General features: G+C 41.6%; 1 protein-coding gene across 2 annotated transcripts in view; it reads left to right on the top strand.

Annotated features, from left to right (window-relative positions):
* The window catches only part of stpg2 (sperm-tail PG-rich repeat containing 2), a 54,430-nt gene extending 34,279 nt beyond the window's left edge, over positions 1-20,151 (top strand). For both annotated transcript variants that reach the window (XM_030415988.1, XM_030415986.1), the window contains 4 exons: positions 6,286-6,451; positions 9,940-10,055; positions 19,131-19,331; positions 19,932-20,151. In XM_030415988.1, the coding sequence (XP_030271848.1) occupies positions 6,286-6,451; positions 9,940-10,055; positions 19,131-19,298 (450 nt within the window). In that variant the 3' untranslated portion in view covers positions 19,299-19,331; positions 19,932-20,151. The remainder of the gene's footprint in view (positions 1-6,285; positions 6,452-9,939; positions 10,056-19,130; positions 19,332-19,931) is intronic.
* The last annotated feature ends 4,092 nt before the right edge of the window (positions 20,152-24,243 follow it).

The raw sequence follows: 24,243 nt of genomic DNA, 5'->3' as shown, positions 1-24,243 counted from the left end.
AATCTGACCAGGCCTGGTCCCTTAATTTTCTTTATCTATTATTTTGCCTGAGTTTTATTTCTGCTGCCAATTTTCTCAACTTGTTTTTATTTATTTATTGGCAGTTTTTTCTCTTTTCTCTCCCTCTATAGTATACTTACGATTCTGCCTCTGTCTTGCTCCACATCTGTATGTATTCTCTCTCTCAGTTAATCAGTCCCTCTCGGCCTCTCTTTCTCTTCAACCCACTCCTGGTGTGTAAATTATGCACATGTGGTAAGCAGCTGTGTCCAGTGTGTGCGTGTGCATGCCTACATGTACATTTCTCCGTCCAAACTATGGGCACCAGCTGTGGCCAGCAGCTGTGTGTATTGCACATAGCGTGTGTGTGTGCGTGCACGCATATGCAGGTGTTGGCATGTGCCCATTTTACGAAGCAGCTGTGTGTTTAGTGTGTGTTTGGTTATGGACAGCTGTTTAGTAGCAGGTGATGATTTTAGGAGCCAAGCAGACAGTCAGCCAGGCAGGCGGCCAGGGGGAGGATGAGGAGAGCGAAGCCCAGTAAGATGTGAGGAGGGCCAGGACTGGGCATTAACTCAACCAGGCCATCTCCTCTGCTGGAAGGCTGGTGGTTCAGGAGGGACCCAGCTGTGGGTGTCAGTGTTTATACAGGCCCCTAAACCTGCAAAACAGCACAGACAGCTTACTGATGACTAGTGTATATAAATCACAGGGAGACAGTTACAGTGAGGCTTAAAGGGGTTTGAGTTTAAGCTCTACTGTAGATCTAAACTGGAGTCTAATCCTCTCACACAAATGCTCCTCAACACCAGATTAGCTGTTTAGTTCTTCATGTAAATGTCACATGAGATGTAGTGAAATGAGAGAACTGAGGCTCTTGGATTAAAGTAGACAAATAAAGCGCTTGCTTAGTAAAGAGAGAGGTTAAATGAAAAAAGAAACCGGAGACTGCAAAACTATCGTGGATGTAACTGATGTGAGGGAGGATCGAGTTTTAAGATCCGTGGGAAGAAGAGAGAGTAGGCAGAGCATCAGAAATCAAAAAACAATGGACAGGGCAAGAAAGTAAACATCAAGGAAGGCAAAAAGAAATGACAGTGCGATAATAGACGAACAATGCAAGGATGGAGTGAAATAAAGGAGAAAGCAACATATACAAGGCAACAAAACACAGCAGCGAACTGTAGCTGTCAGCAAATTGTTGGACTAACTGCTTCCTATAAAGTGCGAATAGGAAGCGAACGGGACCCATATGGTTTCCTTCTGCCATTCCATCTATATTGAAGACCTGTCTAAAACCTCATTAAGGCCTTATGACACGAGCCATACCTCCACTACTAAAATCAGACAGATGGTTATCAAGCTCTATGATGAGACGCCAGCTGTGCTTATGACACAGAATGACATCGATGGTCTATTCTGGGAGGGAAACAAGGAAACAAATGCTGCGTTCACTTTTCATTTAAATACTAGCGATCTGTTTTATTGCATAAGATTAAGCAACACACAAACTGAAAATTAAACACAAGTCTGAGGACGGTATCTGATCTTAAAACGGTTTGTACAAGTTCCTAAAAATTAAAAAAGGCAAACTTGATATTGGTATTGATCGAGCACAAGCCCCTTTTCTTTTTCTTAATTTCTGAAACATATGATTAGAGGCTTTGACTTGAAATTATGGCAAATGATTGACTCTGTTTTTAAATGTAACCTCTCTTCTCCAGGATAAATATATATTTTAACTTATCTCTACATAGCATTATTCTGTATTTAAGTGCTGTGGTGTCTTGTTGTCTGTAAAAGCTGAATCTCACATCCTCACAAAAATATTTTACCTATGAGTGCTAAAAAGGAAACATTGTACCCATAGAAATGAGAAATGAGATAAAATGACGCAGACCCATCACTGACTAACCACCAATGCGATACATGCGCAATGCGCTTAGACATAGACAAGCACATGCCTCAGCCCACACACTAAGATTATATATTATCTCGAGTGCAATGATCTGAAATATGGAAATACAGTCTAAAAAAAGCATTGCACTCTGCCGGGAAAAAATAAAAGGTTTTAAGAGTAATGAGAGGATGAAGAATGGGATGTGGTAGTTAACACACACACACACACACACACACACACACACACACACACACACACATGCATCTTGTATGTCATGCCTGGTCATTAGTCAAAGCTGTCACTGCATAACTAAGCCGAATTGTTAGTGTGGCGGTTGCCAGGAGAAGATGGCATAGCAGAAAGGCTATAAGGCTTTACATTTTTGTTTAATTCTTTCTTGGCTGGTATGTAACTAAGTATATGCTTTACATTTTCTATGGGGTGTAGAAGATGCTACAGTGTGTGTTTTCATCCCTACTAGATCAGTTCAATTCGGCTTTCCTAGGACTTTGCAAATTGGTTGCGCAAAGACTTGATTTGTCTTCTAACACAGTGCCAACAAGCTACTACTGATATTGTCAGCTGTCCAAGACACCTGACAACGTTTATCACCTTTGAACAACGAACATTACATACATGTTCTTTGATAATCCACCAGTAATGAAGAAGAATGCCAAGTAATGCCAAGAAATATACAAGTATAGGGATTTTTTTTTAACAAGCAGATAAGCAAAATCAGTCTTGCAAATTTATGTGCGTTGTCAATTTAATGGCTGAGAGTCGTGTGCACTTTTCATGACTAAACTCTTGAAGGAGAAACAAGGCTGTCTCCAGCTGCTGTGCACTGCTCAGGGAACTCCAGCATAATGACAAAAGGGACTGTGCAGCTGTACTGTTTTATCACTAGGAGAGATTTTCTTTCCTCCAGAACAGGGATTATCAATCTTTTAGAAAAGACCTTCATCAATGTCAGATCCACCCCACAAAATCCAAAAATCAGAAGCACATCAATTCATCAAGTTATCCTTTTATAAACCTTAAAGGAGAAGATAACACAACTGTTACTTTGCCCACGTACCAGAGAAATCTTATGATTATGTGCAATTTTGTTGTATTTTATGGTCAGTTTGTTGTTTGTTTTGTTTGGATGGATGAAGTTTTACTGTACAAGCGTATTCTCTGACTGTAATCATTTCTAGTACCCCTCACGATGAGGGGAAAAAACAAAAACTGATAAACACCCACTAACATCTGGCTTTTGTCTTCTACAACTGGCATTCGTTCCAGGGTCAACTGACTCAGCGGTAGTCACAGGTGTTTTTATCAGCTAATTTTCACCTCTTTTCTCACGCATTTCTTTGACTCAGGTTAAACTTGGCACAGAAATACTTTTCCATCTGTCTCTGTTCAAGCATCGCTCCAATGTATTTCAGTTTTTGCTGAGTTTCACAGCAACACTGAGGTGAAAGATAGAGATAAGTAACAACCCTAACTTTGTCACTTACCTCCATGTCATTATCAGAATCAGTATCTTCAGTCAACAGTTTCAGAAAATGTCTTCTAATGTAGAATGTTACTGATTAAGACAAGTTTTAACCTCTTCTGGAGTCTGATGAGGTATATGCTTTCTGCTGTCCCTTGTTTTGCGAACAACAAATAAAGAAAAAAACAGAGAGGCAAACTTGTCCACTGGCAATGTGAAACTCAATAGCCTGTTTTTAGCCGCTCTGCTAAACCCGTGTGCCATGTGACCCCAGCATTTTCAAGACCCACATATACATGCTAATTTGGGTATAAAACTGCTTCAGGATTTATGAGAACGTTTTATGTTTCTGTTTTGTGCTTTGACAGGGGATTTGGATTCAGGGCTAAACTTATCAGTGATGATGCTCACTGTGCCTCTTGGCAGTATCTGTATTTAAGGCAGCATTGCCCATTGCAGTATAAAATCCAGGACATACTGTACTGTACACCTCTGCTGCCTCTCATTGTACACTTTTACTAAATTGGTTATTAACTTTTGGTTTATTTAGTATTTACCGTGATTTCATGATTTAATTAAGTCCTCCCACAGTGTGCTCGATCTGTAGTGCAAATTGTTTTTAATTAACTAGAAGTATGAATTGTAGTTTATATATAACATTTTGCATGCATCTAAAATATACGATTTTTGTTTATTTTTCGTGCTCCACTTTCATTAAAACTAACTGTCAGGCTTGACAGTATGTCTTGGTGCTCACATCACATCAATATTCAATTTCACTGGCTGCCTGCCACGAATGTGTATCTGGCATCTACAGTGCACTTTATGCACAGATACTTTTCAGACAGTCAAGGGCACGAAATGTGACGAAATTGTTCGGAAAACCTGTGCTTGCGTGTGTGTCACTGTGCGCATGTAGGAAGATACCTATTGAGCTGTCTAAATTTCGAAGGTGTGTAATTAAAGAGAACCTGAGTGTGATGACTGCTACTGGGAGCAGTGGCTTGCTCCATGTTCAGGTGTAATTACGGACCATAGGGCCCCTTGAAAGGCGTGTGTGCACATTATGTTTGCGAGGTTGGAGGATGATTGCCACGCACTGTTAGATAGATCTGTGACAGATGTGTGTGTACAGGTGCATGTGTGTGGCTCTGTGTGTGTGAGAGAGACATACTCTGAACCAAACCAGGGAATACAGTGAAAAGTGACAGAATTTCTTCTCCCCGTTGTTGATGTCAGCTTATTTCTCAGCAATGCCACAGTTGCTTTCAACATCACACAGAATCCTGTTTGTGTCTGTCTGTGTGTGCCTATAAATTGACGGTCTCTGCGTGTGTGCGTGGTTGCACCGTCGTGCACATGTTGTGCTTGCCTCTCATTCCTCCCACTGTGTCTATAATGAAAAGCTAAATGGCCTGGGCTAGCAATGATTAAAGATGGACAGCTACCTAGGAGGAGAAGGAGAAAACAGCGGTCGGGAAATGACAGTTTGAGGTAAATGACAGCTCGGCTATGTTTAGGATAAATGGATCGTGCAGCTATATTCAGCCTTCGACATCAATTATTCAAAGACCCACCGACAAGACAAATCCCTAGTAACTCAGACTCTTTTGCAGTGCTAGTAGTGCAAGTTTCTAACCAGGTGACATGAATCACATAGTTCCCTTTTCAGATCCACGTGGGATCCATTACATGTTCAGTCATCAAGGGTGCCTCTGTGAATTTGCTCCTAATTATTAGCAATTCATTAATGATGAAGAATGTAATGGCCTTGTTAGGGAGGCTATTCATCTGGAATACCTGTGATATGTTGGAAATGTCACCCATGTTTCTATCATTATGCCTCTCTCTGTGGAGTAGCTGCATAATGACAGGTGCGAGCCAACCGCTTCTTTTTGCGCATGTGCATTTGTCTTCATTTGCATGTATATGATGTGACATGTACTGTATGTCCTTGCATCTGCACGCTGATATTCATGCATGAGTGTGTACATAGGTGATATTGTAACAAGTTTAACATTGTGCTCTGAAAACAGGCGGGTCATTTGCTGTTCAAAATGAATGTGTGTCCGCCACACTGCGGACCTGTCAGTTGTGTAATCTAATAAAGGAACCAGAAAACATGACATTTTCTGTGTATAAATGTGTGTTGTAACGGACGAGTGTTAGCTGGCGACCCAACCTTGTTTCCGCCACCTCTATTCACTTCTTTTGTGTCTGACAACATTGAAGAAGTGATTCCTACAGAGAGAGAAACTTTTGTTGAGTAAAAAAGATCCTTTTTGTAACCAGAAAAACAAGTCCTGCTCATGGGAAAGTCTCCCTGAAATCTCGCGAGAGGTGGGTTGTTTCAGGAAGACACCCGCCGAAACTATTGCAGCTATGTCTCAGCTCAGGAAATCTACTGGACTGATTTAAAAAAATGTGTATACAAAACACATATAATTTGGTGAAGTTAATTAACAAGGTCCAAATAATTAATCCAATTGACTTGGGTGATATCTTGACATTTTGACCAGCAGGGGTGATTCCACTGGTTGCAAGAAGAAGTCGGATTAAGGTTCATTTTGTAAATTATGATCCCATTTTTGGTCAAATAGACGTTTGAATTAGCATTTGATTTTGGGTGTGGCTACTTTCTGATTGTAAAGAAGCTACCGAGGCGTGTCCTTGATTTCACGGTCAGATCCCAGAAGGACATCCTCCCCAGTTACACCATCTTGTCCAAATATGGTCACTCCTGACTCCCAAAAACAAGATAATGACAGCATTTATGCCTATCTCAAGGCTTCAAAATGGTAGTCCACAAACCAGATTGATGACGTGACTATGGTTTTACACTTGGTTTAGTTCTAATTAGCAAACTCTCCTCTCCTCTCCTCTCCTCTCCTCTCCTCTGTAGGATTCCCCTCCACCCAACAGTTACAATGTGAGCCAGACATTTGAGAAGGCTAATGGCCGCACTTACTCCCAACCCCGAAGTGAAGAGGCCAAGAGACGTCAGAGCTGCTTCCTCTCTGTTGCACCACGGGCTAATTTCTTCTTGCCATGTGACCCCAGTCTACCAGGTATCTCTCCCCCACACACACAAACACACCGAACAGCACCATATAGAGACAATGAAACTGTCTATCTGTCTATCCATCCGTCCATCCATCCATCTCAATGCTGTACGCCCTTTTTACCATCATGCAGTCTAATTAGCTCCATCTCTGTGGGCCTTTAACCTAATATTTACCTCAATTACACTCCCATTGAAAAATGTTGTTTCAAAATTGATAGATTCATGACTTACTTGGATAATTTATGACCAGCCCCATTTCACCAAGGGACTCAACCCATGAGGCACCCCAAACCGTTTAACCAAAATCCAATTTGCATATAAATAGATTTGGACTGTTTGCAATAGTGTTTCTTCTTCATACACACACACACACACACACACACACACACTTAACAGATATGCAGACACAAGCATGTAGGCACCCTCATGTGCACATACAGACTCACAGTTGGACACACACATTGATATACACATAGTAACTCACACATACAATCATTTTGCCCATTATTGAATTTGCATTTATGAATAGGCCTATAGTATATGGAATACTATATTTCTCATCATGCGGGGTCCCCTGCGATCACATTTCTAATAATGGTAAGATCATTTAACTATTCAACATTTTTCAAACACACACACGCAAACATACAGTCCCTGCAGAGTGATAGTATTTGTTTTTAATGTAATCCTCTGTGACATTAGCAATGGCTCAAAGTGTTTATAAAGCATGCAAGCTGTTTTCCTGGTTTGTGTTTATTTTGATTTTAAAAGTATCTAAGTTATAAGGTGACTGCAGTTACAGTGAATGAATGAATGAATGAATGAATGAATGAATGCTTTATTTCAAACATGTGAAAAATATATTACACTTGAAGCACTAGTCATTAAAACCCTTTGTATGTTTGAAAAGTAGCTGGAGGGTCAGAAAAGCTCCTGACTTAACATAAAGCAGTGTTAGTGAATCAAGTAAATCAGCTCCCGAATTCTGCTCATGCGCAAAAAACGGTCCTATCAGTCACAGAATGTTACCGCAAATTATTTGTGTGAGTGATCATAAAGCAATTCCTCTCAAACTTAACCTCTCAAATCAATGTAACAAAATGGTTTTTAATCATTGTGAATTTAATTGTTCACCGTTACGTAAGAGGGAATTTACTGCCGTTATTAGAAACTTTATTAGACAGCACTGTTATTAGGTACTTCAACAGAAATTAGGGGGGAGAGAGACTCAGGTAGTCTAGATTAAAAAGGATTGGACAGCATGAGAAAAACAGGATAACACTATGATTTTAAAATAAATGATTCGGTTTATGTTATATGTCTTTTTATAGCAACCTTCATAATGAACAAACTATCTGCAATCTGCAATTCCATATGTGTTTTGTCATATACTTTATGAATGTATTGGCTGAACACAGAATTACACTTTATATGTTACTCAGTTTATTTTTCTTTGAGATCATAATACTCATGGCACTGATTGCATTTGCTGCCAATGTTTTGTATAAACCTCTCCTGCCTTATGATTATACATACATTTTGAACAGGCACCAGTAAACTTTATTGACCGACAGGACCACCACTCTCGCACTAGTGCAGAACAGATTGGGCAGCTGGTGCATGTCGTGTACTGACAGGGTGGGGCTGGACACTCTATTAGTAACACTAATCTTGGGTGCCCACCTTAAAACTGTGATGATTGTTTAGATCTTCTGTGCTGCCCGGTTGATGATATGTGTGAAGCATCCATGTGTATAAATCTGTAGCTTCTTCATGTTCTGTCAGAATTTGCTTTATTGGATAAACATGTGAACACATAATACACATTCAGATGCAGTCTTCACCTCATATATCATATGAATCTGAGCATACATGGATATAAAACTGCAACACCACTGATGCGCGGAGGCATATAACAGTGAAGCAGTAATTCTAGTTCAAACATGTGTTGCCCTGGGGCCCATTAAACCATTTCAAAACCGATTGTAAAAGTCATTTCTATAATGTCTAAGAGGTTCACAGTTAAGGTTTAAATAAAAAAGGTTTATGCAAACGATGCCGTGTAATGTGTAAACCTAAGGTGTATCTTCTTCACTCTGAGAACAGTTTTCAGAATTCGATGTGTCAGACAGTTTCCTCTGTAAATGAAGAAAGCTTTGGATGAGGTTTGTTTTTACTTGCAAAACTGAGAACATGTGGGTTCCTGTCTTTTGATATGCTTGTGTGTAATGACATCAGTATGTGTTTGTGTACGTGCATCTCTTTACGCCTGCTTGTGTGTCTGATTCATTGTATATTCATTACATGAACACATTTTCAGAAAGAACCTCACAGTAAAAAATAAATTCTAATCCCTGCAGAGTTTCTGGTCCTATGCAGGTCCTCCTGTGTACCACATCTTCGTGTTAGACAGCAGGGAGGTTCAGTAGTCTGGTAGCCTGGGCTTTGATCAAAGTACAGACAGTTACATGAAAATAAGCTCATATACCCAGATGACTCAGTTCAGATTTATGCTGTACAACCCATACTGCTTTGACTTTTGTTGCATAATATATGTGAAAAAGGAGCAAAACAACCAAGGCACCATCTTACATAAAAGAGAAAAACATGATTAAAACCTTCTATTAACCTTGAGCAAAATCATTTATTAATGCTATGGCTGATTCAAATAAACAGCAGCAGTACGTTACCTGCCGCAGCAGCTTTGCTGCAGACCTCTGAGCATCGCCAAAGGCAGAATGGTCAGAAAACTACAGATTCCAGCTTCAACCAGAATGATTTAACCTACCATAACCATCAGAATTGTAACACTTTAAACTCAAATAAATATCTGTGATGTTGGACAAAAATATGAATGTGCCCTATTCATGCATTTTTTAGCTACACCTGCTTTTCCTTTAGAGCAGGGCTGCCCAAAATTGGTCTGCCGTAGGGTAATCTGAGCACTGCGGGCAGAGTCACACCTAGAGCAAGAAGTCAGTCAATTAAGGGAATACTAGTGCCATTGTATCTTAATATATCACAATAGGTGTTTGCTTTTGGCCCATGGCCCACCTATGTCTCAGTTTTGGCTATAAACACCAGTGACCACTGTGTAGCTGGGGGCGAGTGCTGGTTGTACCCACTCCCATTGTTGACAAAAGCCAGATGTCAATGGTTGTTTTTTTTGTGCAGTGTGAAAGGGCTAACAGAGACCGACCAAACATAACCTACATGTATTTAGACAAGGAGGGTAATTTGGAAAGAAATATCTAGAAGAATACTCCTTCTTTGTAGGATGCAATGCTCTAACCTCTGGATTTTGTGTACACACTGAAGGTCAAAGTATGCTACAAAATCCACGGGTGTCTGAGGTGTTGGCTTGCCTGCATCACTTTGTATGTTTGTGGGAATACACCAGTCTTTCCTGCCTCTGTTGAAGCAGCAGAAATGTAATTATTTATTTACTTGTATGTGTGTATACAGTAGGTGATGTGTGTATGTGTTCATCAGGCCCTGGCCAGTACGACCTCAGTGTGAAATCCTTCCCTCCGACGGCTCTGATCTCCTCCAGAGAAGATCGATTCAGAGTCTCCATGAACACCAACCCTGGGCCCAGCGCTTATCAGGTAAACATGCTGTTACAGTTACATGTAACTCTCCTGAAGCATTACTTCCCAACACACTCCCATTCTACATCACTGCTTGACCAACCAACATTTAGTCATAGTGCATTGACATCAGTGTACGTATGGACACGTTTGCTGTCTGAGTTTACCTCATACATCTCCACGTGACCAATAGTAAGCGTATGCAGCGATGCCACAGATATACTGTATGTCTCTGAGTATCTCAAATCTATTAGATTTCTCTGTGACCTTGAGCTGAAGAGGAAGAAATTGTTTGCTCTGTTGAATTATTCTTATTTTTAAACCGAACTTCAGTAGTTTCTGTGGTTTTGGAACAATAGCCACTGAAGAAACACATAGCTGAGTAATGTGGTTTCTTGCTCAAGGCTCGAGCTTTTCACATTGTGAGAGAAGTGCTCTTAATTGACCTGCCTGGATAAATTAAACTGGGAAAAGTGAGTACATTTTTATGAAGTGCAGTGTTGTTTAATGCAGCCACCTTAGACTGCTGACAGAGACAAATGCACTTCATGGTCAGAGCATAATACAGTTGTAATGAAACCTATCCAGAACCTAATCTCTTGTTGCTCCATTTCAGTGTGTTTTAATAGGACTTAACGCTTTGGGTTACTGCTGCTGCTGGTGTGTGTGTGTGTGTGTGCGTGTGTGCGTGTGCGTGTGAGTGTGTTAGAGAGAGAAAGAGAGAGATGATTGAAAGAGCTAGTGTTGCTTCCAGTCCCTGCTGACTTTGAGTGGTGAACATCAAAGACAAAACCACTGGGTTTGATTTAAACCTTGCTACACAGTTCATCTTCATGTTCATGTCCATGGCTGTAATCTTATCACACGGCTCTTTCTTCTCTCTTTCCCTCTCTGCCTGCCCGTCTCCCAGTCTGTCTGCTGTCCCTCTGTGGATTTATCTCCTCAAATTTTTCCCTCACTTCTCTTCCGTAGTTCACTCTCTCAGTCTGTCCTCTGACTGTTTTGATCTGTTTGTCCCTCTCATCCTGCTTTTCCCCCATTTCTTGTGGTTATTTCGCAAAACGTTTATTTTTGATTACAAATGGTTCAGACAAAACCAGTCTTGGTCAGTTGTTGTTGATAGACAAATCATAACTTATTTGGTGTTGAATGATTATCTTCTGATTTGTTTCCCGCCCATCGTTCTCAATTAGATTATCTCAAACATTTTGAGTCCTACGAGGAGATGTGAGACTGCAAAAATGGTGTAGTGGGAGAAATTATAATCAAAAATGGCAAGCATGAGGCAATCATGTTGTAAGAGTCACATCCGAGAATTGGCCTTTCATAGAAAATGTTTTCACAGTAAGATTTGTCAGAAAGGCTCCATTCTTTGAGGGTGCTCATGAGGATAAAACCAGCCTTAGAAAGTAACTCGGCCAATTTTACAGGTGTGTGTGTTTACAGGTCTTGGGGAGTGCTACTGCACTTGTGAGAAAAGTAGTTTGAAGCATTTTGCAAATCCGGAGGAAGCTGCATGTGATGTAGGCAATCAACTATTATGCATTGCACTCCTTTGACATTGTTGGGCTGTATGGGCAGATATAAAACAATTGATCAAAATCAATGCAACTCAGCTAATGAGTGGAATCATCACTGGAGGCAATTTATCAGATTACATGCAGTTTCCTCAAGGCCCAACAAGGCTTTATTAGGGGGCTTTTTAGATTTTTAGATTTTTTTTTTTACATGTTTAATACTACTCCCCAAAACCTGTAAACACACTTAAACATATAAAAATGGTGGTTTTACTCTTTAATAAACACAGAAGAACATGTCATTTTGTCAAATCAACACAAAGACAAATGAACAATAATAGCACAAGGAAGCATACGGTGTGGGGGAGAGAGCAGTGGCAGCAAACAATGTCGACATGAGTGTATCATTACAGTACCTGTGAGAGATGTCAGGTAATGTTCTGGCCACGCTGTGCACCTGCTTAAAGATAATTGGACATTACCAGTCAAGTGGTTGCCAAACAGCTAATAAATGAAGCAGCTAATGCCATTCAGATGATGCAAGCGTGACTTAAATGCTTCCTGGACTTGCACTATGCTCCAGTCCACTTCATTAGGTCTCAGTGCACAGCCACAGCTCATTGGAAGTCCACCTCCACTTAATATGAAGTTTGCCTATTTCCAGCTCTCTCTGCAGAATATACAGTCTGTGCTGCCAAAGCTCCCCATCCAAATTGTCCATTTTCCTCCTTTTCTATGCAAATTGCCTCATAAATTAGCAAGGCAAACTGTTTTTTGATGGATATCCATTTTGGTACAGGAATATGTGAGAATAGTAGCCAAACAGCTGACAAATTAGCCAGTGACTGCGAAGCACGAACAAAGCAGCTCATGTTTAGCCACCTCACTGCTCGGTCTGACCAGTGTTCCTTCTGTGTCACCCGTTCCAGTTCATCAGGTTTCAGTATAGAGACACAGCTCACCTGAAATTCACCTCAGTCTCCTGAAATTAATTCTTCTCTCATCTCTCCATCCAGCATCTCACTGAAGGTTTGCATTTATATCTTTTCAGTGCAAATCTAATCATCAAACGCCTATTTCTGCAGGGAACATGAGAGTATTTGTGATCTCACTCGATCTTGGAGGTTAGCGAACACTGCTGCTACAATCATAATCTACCTGTCACTAAGTGTATTGTCGTCATTCATGGTAAAATGGCAGTCAAGAATAGAAATCCTTTGTATGAGTGCAAAACGTTGTGATATGTGGGTCACAATCCTTGTCTTTCTCGGTTTAGATAATCCTAACGTTAAACAGTTCGTCCTTTTGTGTGCGTGCAGCAGCGTGTATCACTTTGTAAGTACTAAACCTCAGTAACACAGGCAGTAGAGAGTGCATAATTTCTCCACATACATTTTAACAACCTCTATCCTCCCATGCAGATGTATGCTTGTAGATATACTTTCATCACCATATGCTGTGTTTCACCTCTCTTCATCTGCTCTCCCCATCCCTCTCTCCCTCTCACAATGTCTCTCTGCTCCATTTCTCTCCGGTATAAGAGGAAACTGTAGCTGCGGGAATTTTTCCACCAACAGTAGCTAGTTAAACCGTTGAAGTGTCTCATATGGTCTCCTCTCCTCTGCTCTCCTCTCCTAGGTAAAAAGAAATAAGGGCATTCAATTAAAAATTTTGATTAAAATCAAAATCGTCCATTTCGGCTCGTCAAGTGTTTGTCTGCAGCCACTTTATTCAAACCATGAGAGTAGAGTTAATGTTGGGAGATAATTGTAAAAATGTAAAAATGGGCTGTCTTCAGTAAACTTTGCAGCAGCATAGTTACATGATTAGATTAGACAATAAATAAGTTCTGGGTTGGACTCCACTGACTGGTTGAGGTCATGCATGGGCTTCATCTGGGTGCTCCATGTTCCTCTTGCAAGTTATGCGAATAGGAGGTATTCATACACATACATATGTATAGAGACCCTATACATTGACAGTGAAACTTTGTAATTCTTCCCCTATAGAGACTCATGTCACGCATTCGTGAGTGAGACATCTTGTGTCTCAAATTAGCTTCGGAAAGTTCAGCTCTTTCTTTTTTAAGCGGAATGCATGTCTCAGCTCTTGTCTCGGTAATTAGCTGTGTGGCTGAGAATCCATACGACACCACAGGCCATACAGAGTTAAAGATGTTGTGAAGTGGTGCAAAGAGATAACAGAGCATTGAAGTCGTGCCGGCAGAGAGAGAGGGAAGATAGCGATGAGGGAGAGGTGGGGAGGGGTGAGACGGAAAGGAGAAACAGGGACAGAGGTGAGACAGGGACAGAGGTGAGACAGCGACGTAAAGGTGGTGGAGACGCGTAGAGTAATAGAAGCAGAGAGTTAGACAGCGACAATAGAGCAGCTGAAGAGGGTTGTTAAATTCAACAGCTGAAAATGTGTTCCGAGTACCTGCAGTGTGAAGCGGGCAGCCGCATAATGGAACAGTCGCTATTTAAGCATCAGTGTGTATGTATGTGCATCCATCCATACATGTGCCTGTAATGTCACAAAGCTATCTACTTGAGTGGCATTAGGTCACAGTGAGGGCTCATTTAGCGTTTCCATTAAATGCACCATGTTCGGCACCTACTTCTGGTAAGTAGGCTCGATTACCTTTCTCACGCGCAGCACCGTTCTGATTGGTTTAGCTTAATTTAACAGAGAGAGGAGCGTTCCTGGAGCACAGGAATAGAAAAAGACACAAGGAGCGAACGTCGAGCAGGCTGCCAAGTGCAAAGCACATGCAGAGCCAAGAAAAGTTTATTCGATGTTCATTATGAGTCAGAACAGAAGGTGTCCTAAACGCAGCTGACATTTCATCAAACCTTCCTCGGGGTGTGTTGTTTATGTCTCTGCATGTGCTGCCTCAATGTGAGAGTTTTAAACTTCTACTTTTAAAGCCTCTACGTGGGAAGCACTTCCCCCTGATTCCATCTCATCATGTTCTCATTTTTTCTGATGGGGTCAATGAGGTAATATACTTTATGATTTAAAATGTGAAAATGTCACGCCGCTGCATTCCAACTCGTCACAGCTACTCTGCCCAAACCCTCTGTTTGTTTGCTCCTGTGTTTTTGTGTGAAGATTATAAGATGTTTTGAGAGTTTGACCAGCAGTTATGAGTTTGCGTGACCATTTCATAGTTATTTCACTGTGTATGTGTGTGTGTGAGACCCTGAGAAAGGATTATAGTCAAAAGGAAAAGGAAATAAATTCAGTAAATTCAGTATTTGAAGTTAAAGGAAGCATGTGCCATTTTTTAACCTCTCATTCAAGATCATTTTGCATTCGCTCTATCTGTTGTAGGTATTCAGGGAAATAAGAGACAAGTGCAAAACAGTGCAAGCCATACACACCTCCTTAAGCTTTCCAAATAGCTCTCACTTTTAAATGAATTGTAAGAATTTAATTGTAACTTGCTGGCTGACCTAACTACCCTGTCATATTCCTCCAGGAATCCATACCTCATTTTGTGCAGGTCTGTGTTTTCCTGAAATTGTAAAGTTAGGATGACGACTGGCATTAAAATGGTCTCATTTGTTGAGAACAGGCAGGTTGAAAAATTAAGCAAATATCCTTAAAATAAAGCAGCGCTTACAGGCTAGTTTAGCCGGCCAACTCACCGCACTCACCTGGCACGCTCTTGTCAGTGCAACATGTTTCCAGCACACCCCTTTTATCACATTGTACTCAAACCCTCAGCCACTGCTGCACCGCTCATTGGACAGCCATGCTTCTGTTCAGATTGCCTTTTAGAAGCCCACCTCCACCGTAGCATCCACCTGTAAGCTAGTTAGGCAGTTGTTATTGTCACTGTGTTGCTATTGTTGTTGCTGTACATAATCTACTCTCACATAATATTGTACATTGTGTCGACTTACTGAAGCACCGATGGAAACAAGCTGTCTGTTTCTGAAAGGTTTTTTTAAGATGGTCTCCCCACAAACCAACAGCATCGATGATCATTCAGACGCTTCAAATCACCTACTGTATGTTTACACCTCATGAATATCCTGTTGGGGAAACAAAGGCTGAGGGAGCGGGGATGTTGCAGCATCTCAGACCTCCTACGGTTTGGATTGATGGTGACTAGCGACTTGGTTTGCATCCCTTTTTCCATTTTACAATCAACTTGGTTTTCTTCTGACTACGACCACAATATATTCCAAGCCAAGTTGCCTTCACTCAGCCAGTTGCTGGCATGTATCTGTGCATGTATGGGATGAAGCTTGTGTTGTCTTTACCTCCCTGTGTCATGTACTGTGTGTGTGTTGTGGGAAAGACTTTGCATTCAGCACTCTTTCCTACGTGCCTGTGTGCACATCGCACACGCCTGCATACATACTGAGTAACATCATCACCAACTCCCTGCATGTATCCTCTTTACCTTCTCCCCTCTTTGACCTAGTAAAACATCCCATAATCTCCCCCCATGATTGCCATGCAGGTGGTGTCGTCACTTCCAAAGGCTCTTCCCCATCTCCTCGACCTCCTGGGCAACCCTGAGGGTGACCTGGAGTTGAACCCGCAACCCTTTTCCCATTAGGATCAATACTGAGATCTGAGCCGCCCCGCCGTTGTGCCTAAATCCTACTGTGGCACCTCTGGCATATTGATGCATGTAGTGTGTGTGTGTGTGTGTGTGTGTGTGTGTGTGTGTGTGTGTTTGCTGGGAGGTTAAGGGAGAATAAAAGAGAGAGAGAGAGAGAAAGGTTTGACAATATAAGAGGAAGATTCCTCAGGAAGTGCCTGGCTGAGAGGGGGATGGTAGGTCAAGTGGGTGTGCATACAACATATATATGTATGTATGTCTGCATCTTGACGTGTGTGTGTGTGTGTGTGTGTAAGATGGAGAGAGAGATAATTTCTTGTGTTTTTAGACGAGTTGAGGTGATTTTAAGGTCAGACTTTGAAGTGCACGTTCTGTTGTCTCTTTCTCACGTTCCTCTTGGTCAGACTGAGGACTACTGATTTGTGTGTGTTGCTGTGTGTGGAGCTGCATGTTCACAGTTCATTGACTATATATACTGTAAAGGTGGCTGACACATCGCTACTTCCTCCCGCTTCCTCCGGAATACAAGCGCTGCCATCTTGCGCTGGTGATGTATTGTAATTCGGAGCCAGAGTCTGTGCAGTTGTGATGGGGCAGTGGAGCCTCGGGGTCAAGTTCCCACATTAACTGGCGATATCGACGATCCATTAAGGCATGAGGATATGTTCAAGCTGTTGTTGTAAAGTACCCCTGTCTTTTTAGGTGAAGGAGAAGAAGTTGTTTTTAGTTTGTCCGTCTGTTAAGGGGGCGGAGAAGGCTAACTTTATGATTGATGCTGCAGCATGTCCCCAGGGTGCGATCGAGATGTTTTGGTTTCAGTTTTGGGGAGCGGTCATGCCGTCCATCTTTTTGTACAGTCAATGTGTAAGTCACAGTTGGTTTTGAGAATTCATCCTTAGTCTCAACTTTCTCTTGAGGCCCAGCAGAAACAATTGATTGCTTTTCAAAGTGTTGTACCTGGAGCGATTGTTGTAGTTTAATTCTTTACATGCACAGTATGTGCTGTTCTTTGGATGTGAGTTATTGTTAAAGTCAAGGTGGTAGTGCAGTAATGAATAGTAAATAGTAATAGTATTTTTTAGGGATAACAGTCCTGTGACCTTTTCTGCCATCACAACAAACAAGCAGTGCCAAGTTAAACAAAGACCAGGCGAAGAAGAACATTGCTGACAGGAAACAACGTCAAGGTTTTCAACCATATTTTTCAAAAAAAAAACAAAAAACAAACACATAAAAGTGAGGGAGCTGAATATCTGAATGAAGGCTGCAGTGTATCAATGAGGATGCAGGGCTCAGCATTGTTGTACACACACTGAAAGTGTGTCACAGGGCTTTCCACTAAGACACAGACTAGCCAGCCATAATACATAAGTAGCCAGCCGGGGGGGGGGGGTACGATCTTATATACTGGTCTTAAATGTAATAATAATAATAATAATGTTACATTATTATTATTATTATTAGCCTAAGTGTAGAACAGGTGATGCAGGCAGCCTATATTAATTTCTCAGACATTTGCTCTATTATTATTATTATTAATATTATTATTATTATTATTATTATCAGCATCAATATCTACTCTATATATTATATTATTATTATTACAAAATATCGCATCTTCTTTTATTCATTAGTGTAACTAAGTATGCCAGACGCTAATGCACCAATAAAAACTGTGATTTGCGCACTGAAAATAATAAATAATAGGCTATACAAGCTCACATAATATTGCATCATGAGGCGTTCTGGGCTTGTAAATATCTTATTGTCGGTGCATGACACCTTCACAGTCTGCAGTGGTGGCTACACAATTAAACACTCAGTGAACGTTTCTCCCTTAGCAACTAATGAAAATACACTCTTAGAGTCCGTTTGGTTTCATTTGTACAACCGACAGTGTTTTTTGATGCCAGCACGTGTCGCAGGTATTGCTAAATGGACGCTGGAAGAGAAGAGTGGATTACCGGTGACAAAATAAGCGTATTATGGTGAGCCCTGCTTCTTGCCTCCGACGGCCGACACACTGACTCCACTGAGTGCGTGCGCACACACACCGCGTGTCGGGGCCGCGGATGAGTTTCTCTCCCTTGTGATCAATGAAGTCGGCGATGATCGGAGTAGTTTGTGATTATTATCAGTACAAGCACAGCGAATCACAATTTTAATGAGTGCGGTTCAGTTTGACATTATTGTCAGTCTGTTAGAAAAACATTTAACTTTATTAAAATCGAAAAATAATAGTCATTAAAGTAGCCGGCTGGAGTTAACTGTGTAGTCGGCTATATGGCCGGCAGCCGGCGCTTGTGGAAAGCACTGGTGTCAGATGTTAATATGGATTGTGAGAGATGAAGTCGAAGACATACATGATCAGATGGCGTGTAGAGCGTATGACTTTAAAATAAATACCATGCCTGCCTGAACTGCTGCAAAGCTCCATCCTTCAAGAAATTGTGTGTTTTTCTGGCTCGTCCATTTCTTGGAAGATGCTGTAAAGCTGTTTCACAAAAGGCTTTAGTAAGCAGTTTTATAAACTGTCAAAGGAGACGCTTTATGTGAAGTTTTATATGACTGTTGAAAGCAGATAAAAGCAGGGTGATTGGTGGAAAATGCCAAGAACTGTTGAGTGCAGGCTTTTAAAGGACAGTCATCTGTCACTCCTCGCTCAATCAGTCTAGCCCACATTCATTCATTCATTTTCCTTTGTTTCATCTATATTTGTACAGTACAGTTCAAAGGTTTTTGTAAATTAAATTAAATTTCTGTTTTCATATTTATTTTGATCATGTTGTTTTGTCAACGTCAATCTTTTTAAAATCTAATAATGTACAAACAAACCTTTTAAATGGATTGACATGTTTCTCTGTTTCACATCAAAATGCAACACTTTTTGTCTAATGTGTGTTCATGTGTACGCATATTCACTCCCACATGTCAGACTGTGCTCTTCACTTTACCTCTTCGTCATCCCTCCCCTCTGCTCTATTTGTGTCTTTGCAGTTGAGTCCAGGTGTGATGAACACATTAATGAAGGGCACCTTCAACGTGACGCTCAACAACCCTCTGGTTCCCTGCTTTTCCCCCCGTGTGGCCCCTGGCCCTTTAAAAGCCCACAAGACCATTAACACCGTCGCACCCAACACCTTCATCGCCAAAAGGACTTCTTAGAGCTCTTCATGGGTCAAAGTTTAGAGGTGAAAGGTGAGTGGTGTGAAAGGTCAATCTTAAGGTCGTCGCACTTTAATTCATATGCTGGAGAAAGCTGATTTTTCATGAATATTTATGGTTATCTCCATTTCTGTGGAATGCATAATAGATAATGAGAGAGAGATTATTTTCAGTTATTGAATTGTGTCTTTACAAAGCTTATTAATTCAATGAACAGAAATGTGGTGAGATCTAGACATAGCAAATATTAGAAATAAAGCTTGAGGAGGTTTTCTAAACAAGCTGTTTTTAGATTCATTGTGAATCACTGAAGCACGTTTTCTAGCTTGTTTTTTTTCCCCCTCTTAGCATGATATCTACTCCCTGCCACCTCTTGAAAGCTTACTTAAGCAGTCGGTCCAACCTCTGTTTGTTTTTGCACTCTGTGTGTGTGTGTGTGTGTGTGTGTGTTTGTGTGTGTGTGTGTGTCAAATAACAACACACAGTAGATCCCTAGAGCTGTTGTTTTGGTAATAGTCTTCAGTTTTCATGCCCTCACAGTTCATTTCACAGTTAATTTACAAATTAGAGCGGCAGTTATTTTTTTTTTAATTAATTTATTTTTTAACCTAAAATCTCTTTTTTTTTTTTCAGGCAGCAGCTTGACCTTCTCTTTGTTCCGTGTTGCAAAGTGAAATATCTACACCGGACTGCATCTACAGCTGATGGTTCCCTCATTCTTTACGCTCATCAGCAATGACAAGCTTGACACTCTGAATCAGCTGTTCTTTGTGGAGCAGCTCGCTCTGTTTAAACCACTTTGCTAATCAATAACAATTGTAAAGCTATTAAAATGAACATCGCCTGAGGTCTTTTGAAAGCCTGTTACTCTTTGTCCTTTGGGCACTTTATTGTCTTAACGCAGCAATTGCAAGATCCAATCTAACTTAAAGAAGACTAATTAGATTACGAAATGATAGGAAGGATTTGCTATACTGATTTTGCAGTATAATTTTACTGTACTGCTCATATTGGTTAATGAGAGGTAAGCCGGGTAAGTGGCAGCATGGGATCACATGCCTCCAGCTCGATATGAGCTCACACAGTCTGCGTCCGAACTGCACGAGACAATCCAACATATGCCATTAAAAAAGATTCTTAGCCATGCATTATTGCTAAGCATGCATACATTATGAACCCATTTACTATGTATATTTATGCTGAAAAAGGTATAAAAGTCATTTAAAAAAAGACTGTTTTAGTGTTGTTGTGAACTGATATACCTGATTATTAATCAAATTGCCTGACCTTTTGTGTCATGTACTTGCAGACATTCAACAGAAACACGCATCCAAACCAAAAGAGCCAGCTGCATGTATCTCTGGTGATGATATTATGTGTTTTAAAGGTGGGGTGAGCCGTTATGGAGAGCAATTTTTGGATATTCGAACCTAACAAGCAAACATAACGCCCCTCCCTGCAGTGCTCCTCCTGAAACTGTGCCTCTCGAATTCATGCAGAGAGGACGAGACGGTTTCCCGAAGTCAGCACGCCAGCTCCAGACATCGATTCTCAAAACTGTCCTGCTGCTCGAGCTCATCATCAAAACAACACGAAACAAAGCGCCACACTAAGCATATTTTGATTTAATCTCCTACCACATTGTGTAAATGTGGCAAAATGTTACCAGAAGCATCTTGGGAACAAGAAGAGGTTTACCTGTGCCAGTGAGCTCGGGTCCTGGCCTGAGTTGGAACAGGACAGGTAGGACAGATGCCAAAGCTATTTCATGACGAAATTACAAAATAATCGGTAATCGGTTTAGCTCAGTGGGTGGAGCAGGTGTCCCCTGTACAGAGGCTTTGCCTGGGGCATTTTGCTGCGAGTCACTCCCCCTCTCTTCCAACCTGTTTCCTGTCATGTCTTCAGCTGTTCTGTTAATAAAGCCAACAGACCAAAAAAATATATACTTAAAAAAACAGAAAGAAAGAAATTTCGAAATAATCAAACAGAAAATATGTTTATAGGCTAATATTTGCTCAAAGGCAACTGTCTACACACACAATTGCTATTTGTTAAAAGTACTTTTAATCAGACCTGCACTGGTGCAACTGATTAAAATAATGAGTCTCGCTTGTGAGATCGTAATAGTTGTACCCCGAAGCCTCAAGAAAATAAGCTGAATGTCTTCAGGCAAGTAATTTACATTACCTGACACACAAACATCACACAGATGACTTTAGTACAACATAGCAACACTATTGTCTCCCATCTGTAAAGCAGAAACCTCCACAGCAGTCTTCAGACCATAACGCTGTACTCTGTGGCTTCTTGGCTTGAACATGATGTGAACACCACCTGTTGCTGATTCGCTGTTGTAGTGTTATATATGGAATAGTTTTTGTTGCCCGTTTACATAATCAGGGCTGTGTACAAACAGCGGACCATGTGGAGATTTATATATACGCTGAATTTGACTATAAGTGCATTGGGTTTGAATGGCCGGCCCCACCTTTAACTCAGCATGCAGAGCAGAGATCTTATGTGTGACCACAGCAGGAAATATAGAGTGTACAAAGGATGCTTTGACTCGCTCTGTCATGGGAGAAAGGCTGGGGAGTCAGGAGGAGGAGTGAGAGAAAAGTGGTGGAAGAAACTATGACTTAAAAGGACAATATTTTGAAAGATATGGATATTTGCTTTCTCATGTCTCTTAAATATGAAGCTTCAGTCAGCAGCCACTTCTCAGTCATGCTCAGCATAAAGACAGAACTGGTCTCTGCAGAGTGCCTGGCAGCCTCGCAGTGACGACTGTTGTCGGCCAAGAAACAGTCCGGCACATCACCTCCTGTAAAACAACTTGTCGGTTTTGCACTTAAGTTTTGTAGGGATTAAAAAAAAAACACCATTCTTGCTAATTGGTGAGCTGTAGAGCTAGAAGTAGGAGGATTTAGCTTTTTCCCCATTTCAGGTTTTTTTAGGCTAAACTAGCTGGTTGTGGCTTCATACTTACAAATACCACACAGACATGAGATGGGTATCAATCTAAGGAAGTGCTTTTACAGCAGCTGCTACAGACTGAAACAACCTTGTCTCATTCTTCACCCTACGCTGGCCGATGATGACATGAAAAGTGCAAAAGGCACCTCTAGAGTCGGTGCTTTGTTTGTCCGATCTGGGAGAAATATGGTGGTGCAACATGGCGTTCGTGGAAGAAGACCTGCTCCCAGTCGATCCCCCTAAACCCCTACGCAGAGGAAACACCTTTTTGTTTGTTGTCTTCCTTTTCCTGAGGAGCCTGAGTTTGATGCTCCTTTGTTGTCCTGCTGGCCTCGGTTTCAGCATTCCTTTTTTTTTTTTCCCCTTGCCCCGGGATGTTAGCTTCACCTTTAACATTTCAGACTCCTACCAGCTGTCAAGCTAAACTTCAGGCCAAAAATCTGGGATGAAGCACTTACGACTTGGTCTTGGCAACATCCTTGCTGTGAATTTGTTTTTTTCGTTTGGCATATTTCCCACCGGACATTTTGGCCCTTGATATTTTCATCTGCTCCATCACTCCATGTGAGATATGCCGGGTCATGTCTCCTTGTCTTCGTGCTGGTAGTTGTCACATTCGGCGCAGATTCATCATCTGCTTTACGTTTAGCTGGGAGTCCTGTCACAGACTTGTCCGTGCTTTGTTAGAGGGGCAGAATCATGTCCATTTTGGGAGCTGATGGCTTACTGTAACATGCTGTATGTTTTGTGATCGTACCTTTTATTAAAAGAGAACTTAAAACATGAAGGGAGGGTTAGGGTTAGGGTAGGGTGAGAACACCTGAAAAGAGAAGAGAAATAAGTTCCTGACCTTGTCCACCTGCTATCAGAGAGGCAGAGATGTGCTGCTGAGACAAGGTGGTGGAGGCGGTTCAGAGTGTCAGATAAACCACTTTTACTGGCCGTTACCACTGGAGAGTGGAGATTTATGCTCCTCTTCTCTGCTGATCACTCACCGTAAAATCAGCTATTCATGGCTGTGTGTGAATGTGTGCGTCCTCCGTGCTGAAAGGAGGCGACGGGAAGTGTTTAAGCATCGGACGAAGATACACAGATCGCGCAGTGCGGGTAGATCTTGTGGTTAGGATGCAGTTTGGTCACATCTGATTTGAAAATAACCTCTGCATTGAATGACTCACCCCAGCAACACCCCCCCTTCCCACTTCCTGTGTGGGATCCTTCCTCGTCCTGCTGTGTTCAGAATGTCTCGCAGTAACAGGTTCGACGGAGTACAATGTCTCTGATGGCTCCTGTGGGCCTTTTAACCTAATGAGGTGTTTACTATCATTATTCAGCTGGGAGCAGAGGGAGGCACAGAGGGAGAAGAGGGAAGGGGAGGAGCAGGAGAGGATGGTAGGATTAAGGGCAAAATAGAGATGGCAGGAAGCTAAGAAAAAAAGGGGTGAAGAGAAGAAGAAGAAGAAGAAGAAGAGGAGGCCAGTGCAAGATGGAGAAAAAAAAGGGAGATTGTATACGGGCGGAGGAAAGATCAGAGAGTTAAAAGAAACATGAGGCTGAGGAGGAGAGAAAGGCAACGGAGGAAGGGGAAAGAGCCTGGTGTTATTTATGCCTCCCTCGGCACTCGTCTTTACCTTTTTTTTTCCCTGCGAGCTGTTTTACATCGGCGATCTAATTAAATCAAATAAATCACAGTGCACACACACACACACAGCCCACAACAGCCCCTCCTGATTCTGGGATTGTGAACATCTCCTCCCCGCTACGTCCCCCCCTCCACCCAAGATTGAATAAATCTCGATTATGGTGCATTACACGGCACATCATTCATGTTGTTTATAGGTCTAAAATATGCAAACAGACCGGGGGCATAAAAGTGATCGATGCTCAAATGGCCCCCTTTTTCCTGTTCTCTTCTCATCTCTCGCGCCGCACCGAGCACCGTCACTTACAGATGTCTGCGGTGGGA

This window comes from Sparus aurata, chromosome 5, assembly GCF_900880675.1.
Source record: "Sparus aurata chromosome 5, fSpaAur1.1, whole genome shotgun sequence".
NCBI classification, from domain to species: Eukaryota; Metazoa; Chordata; class Actinopteri; order Spariformes; family Sparidae; genus Sparus; species Sparus aurata.
Note: the sequence above shows the minus strand (reverse complement) of the source record. Positions and strands in the feature narration are given on the sequence as shown.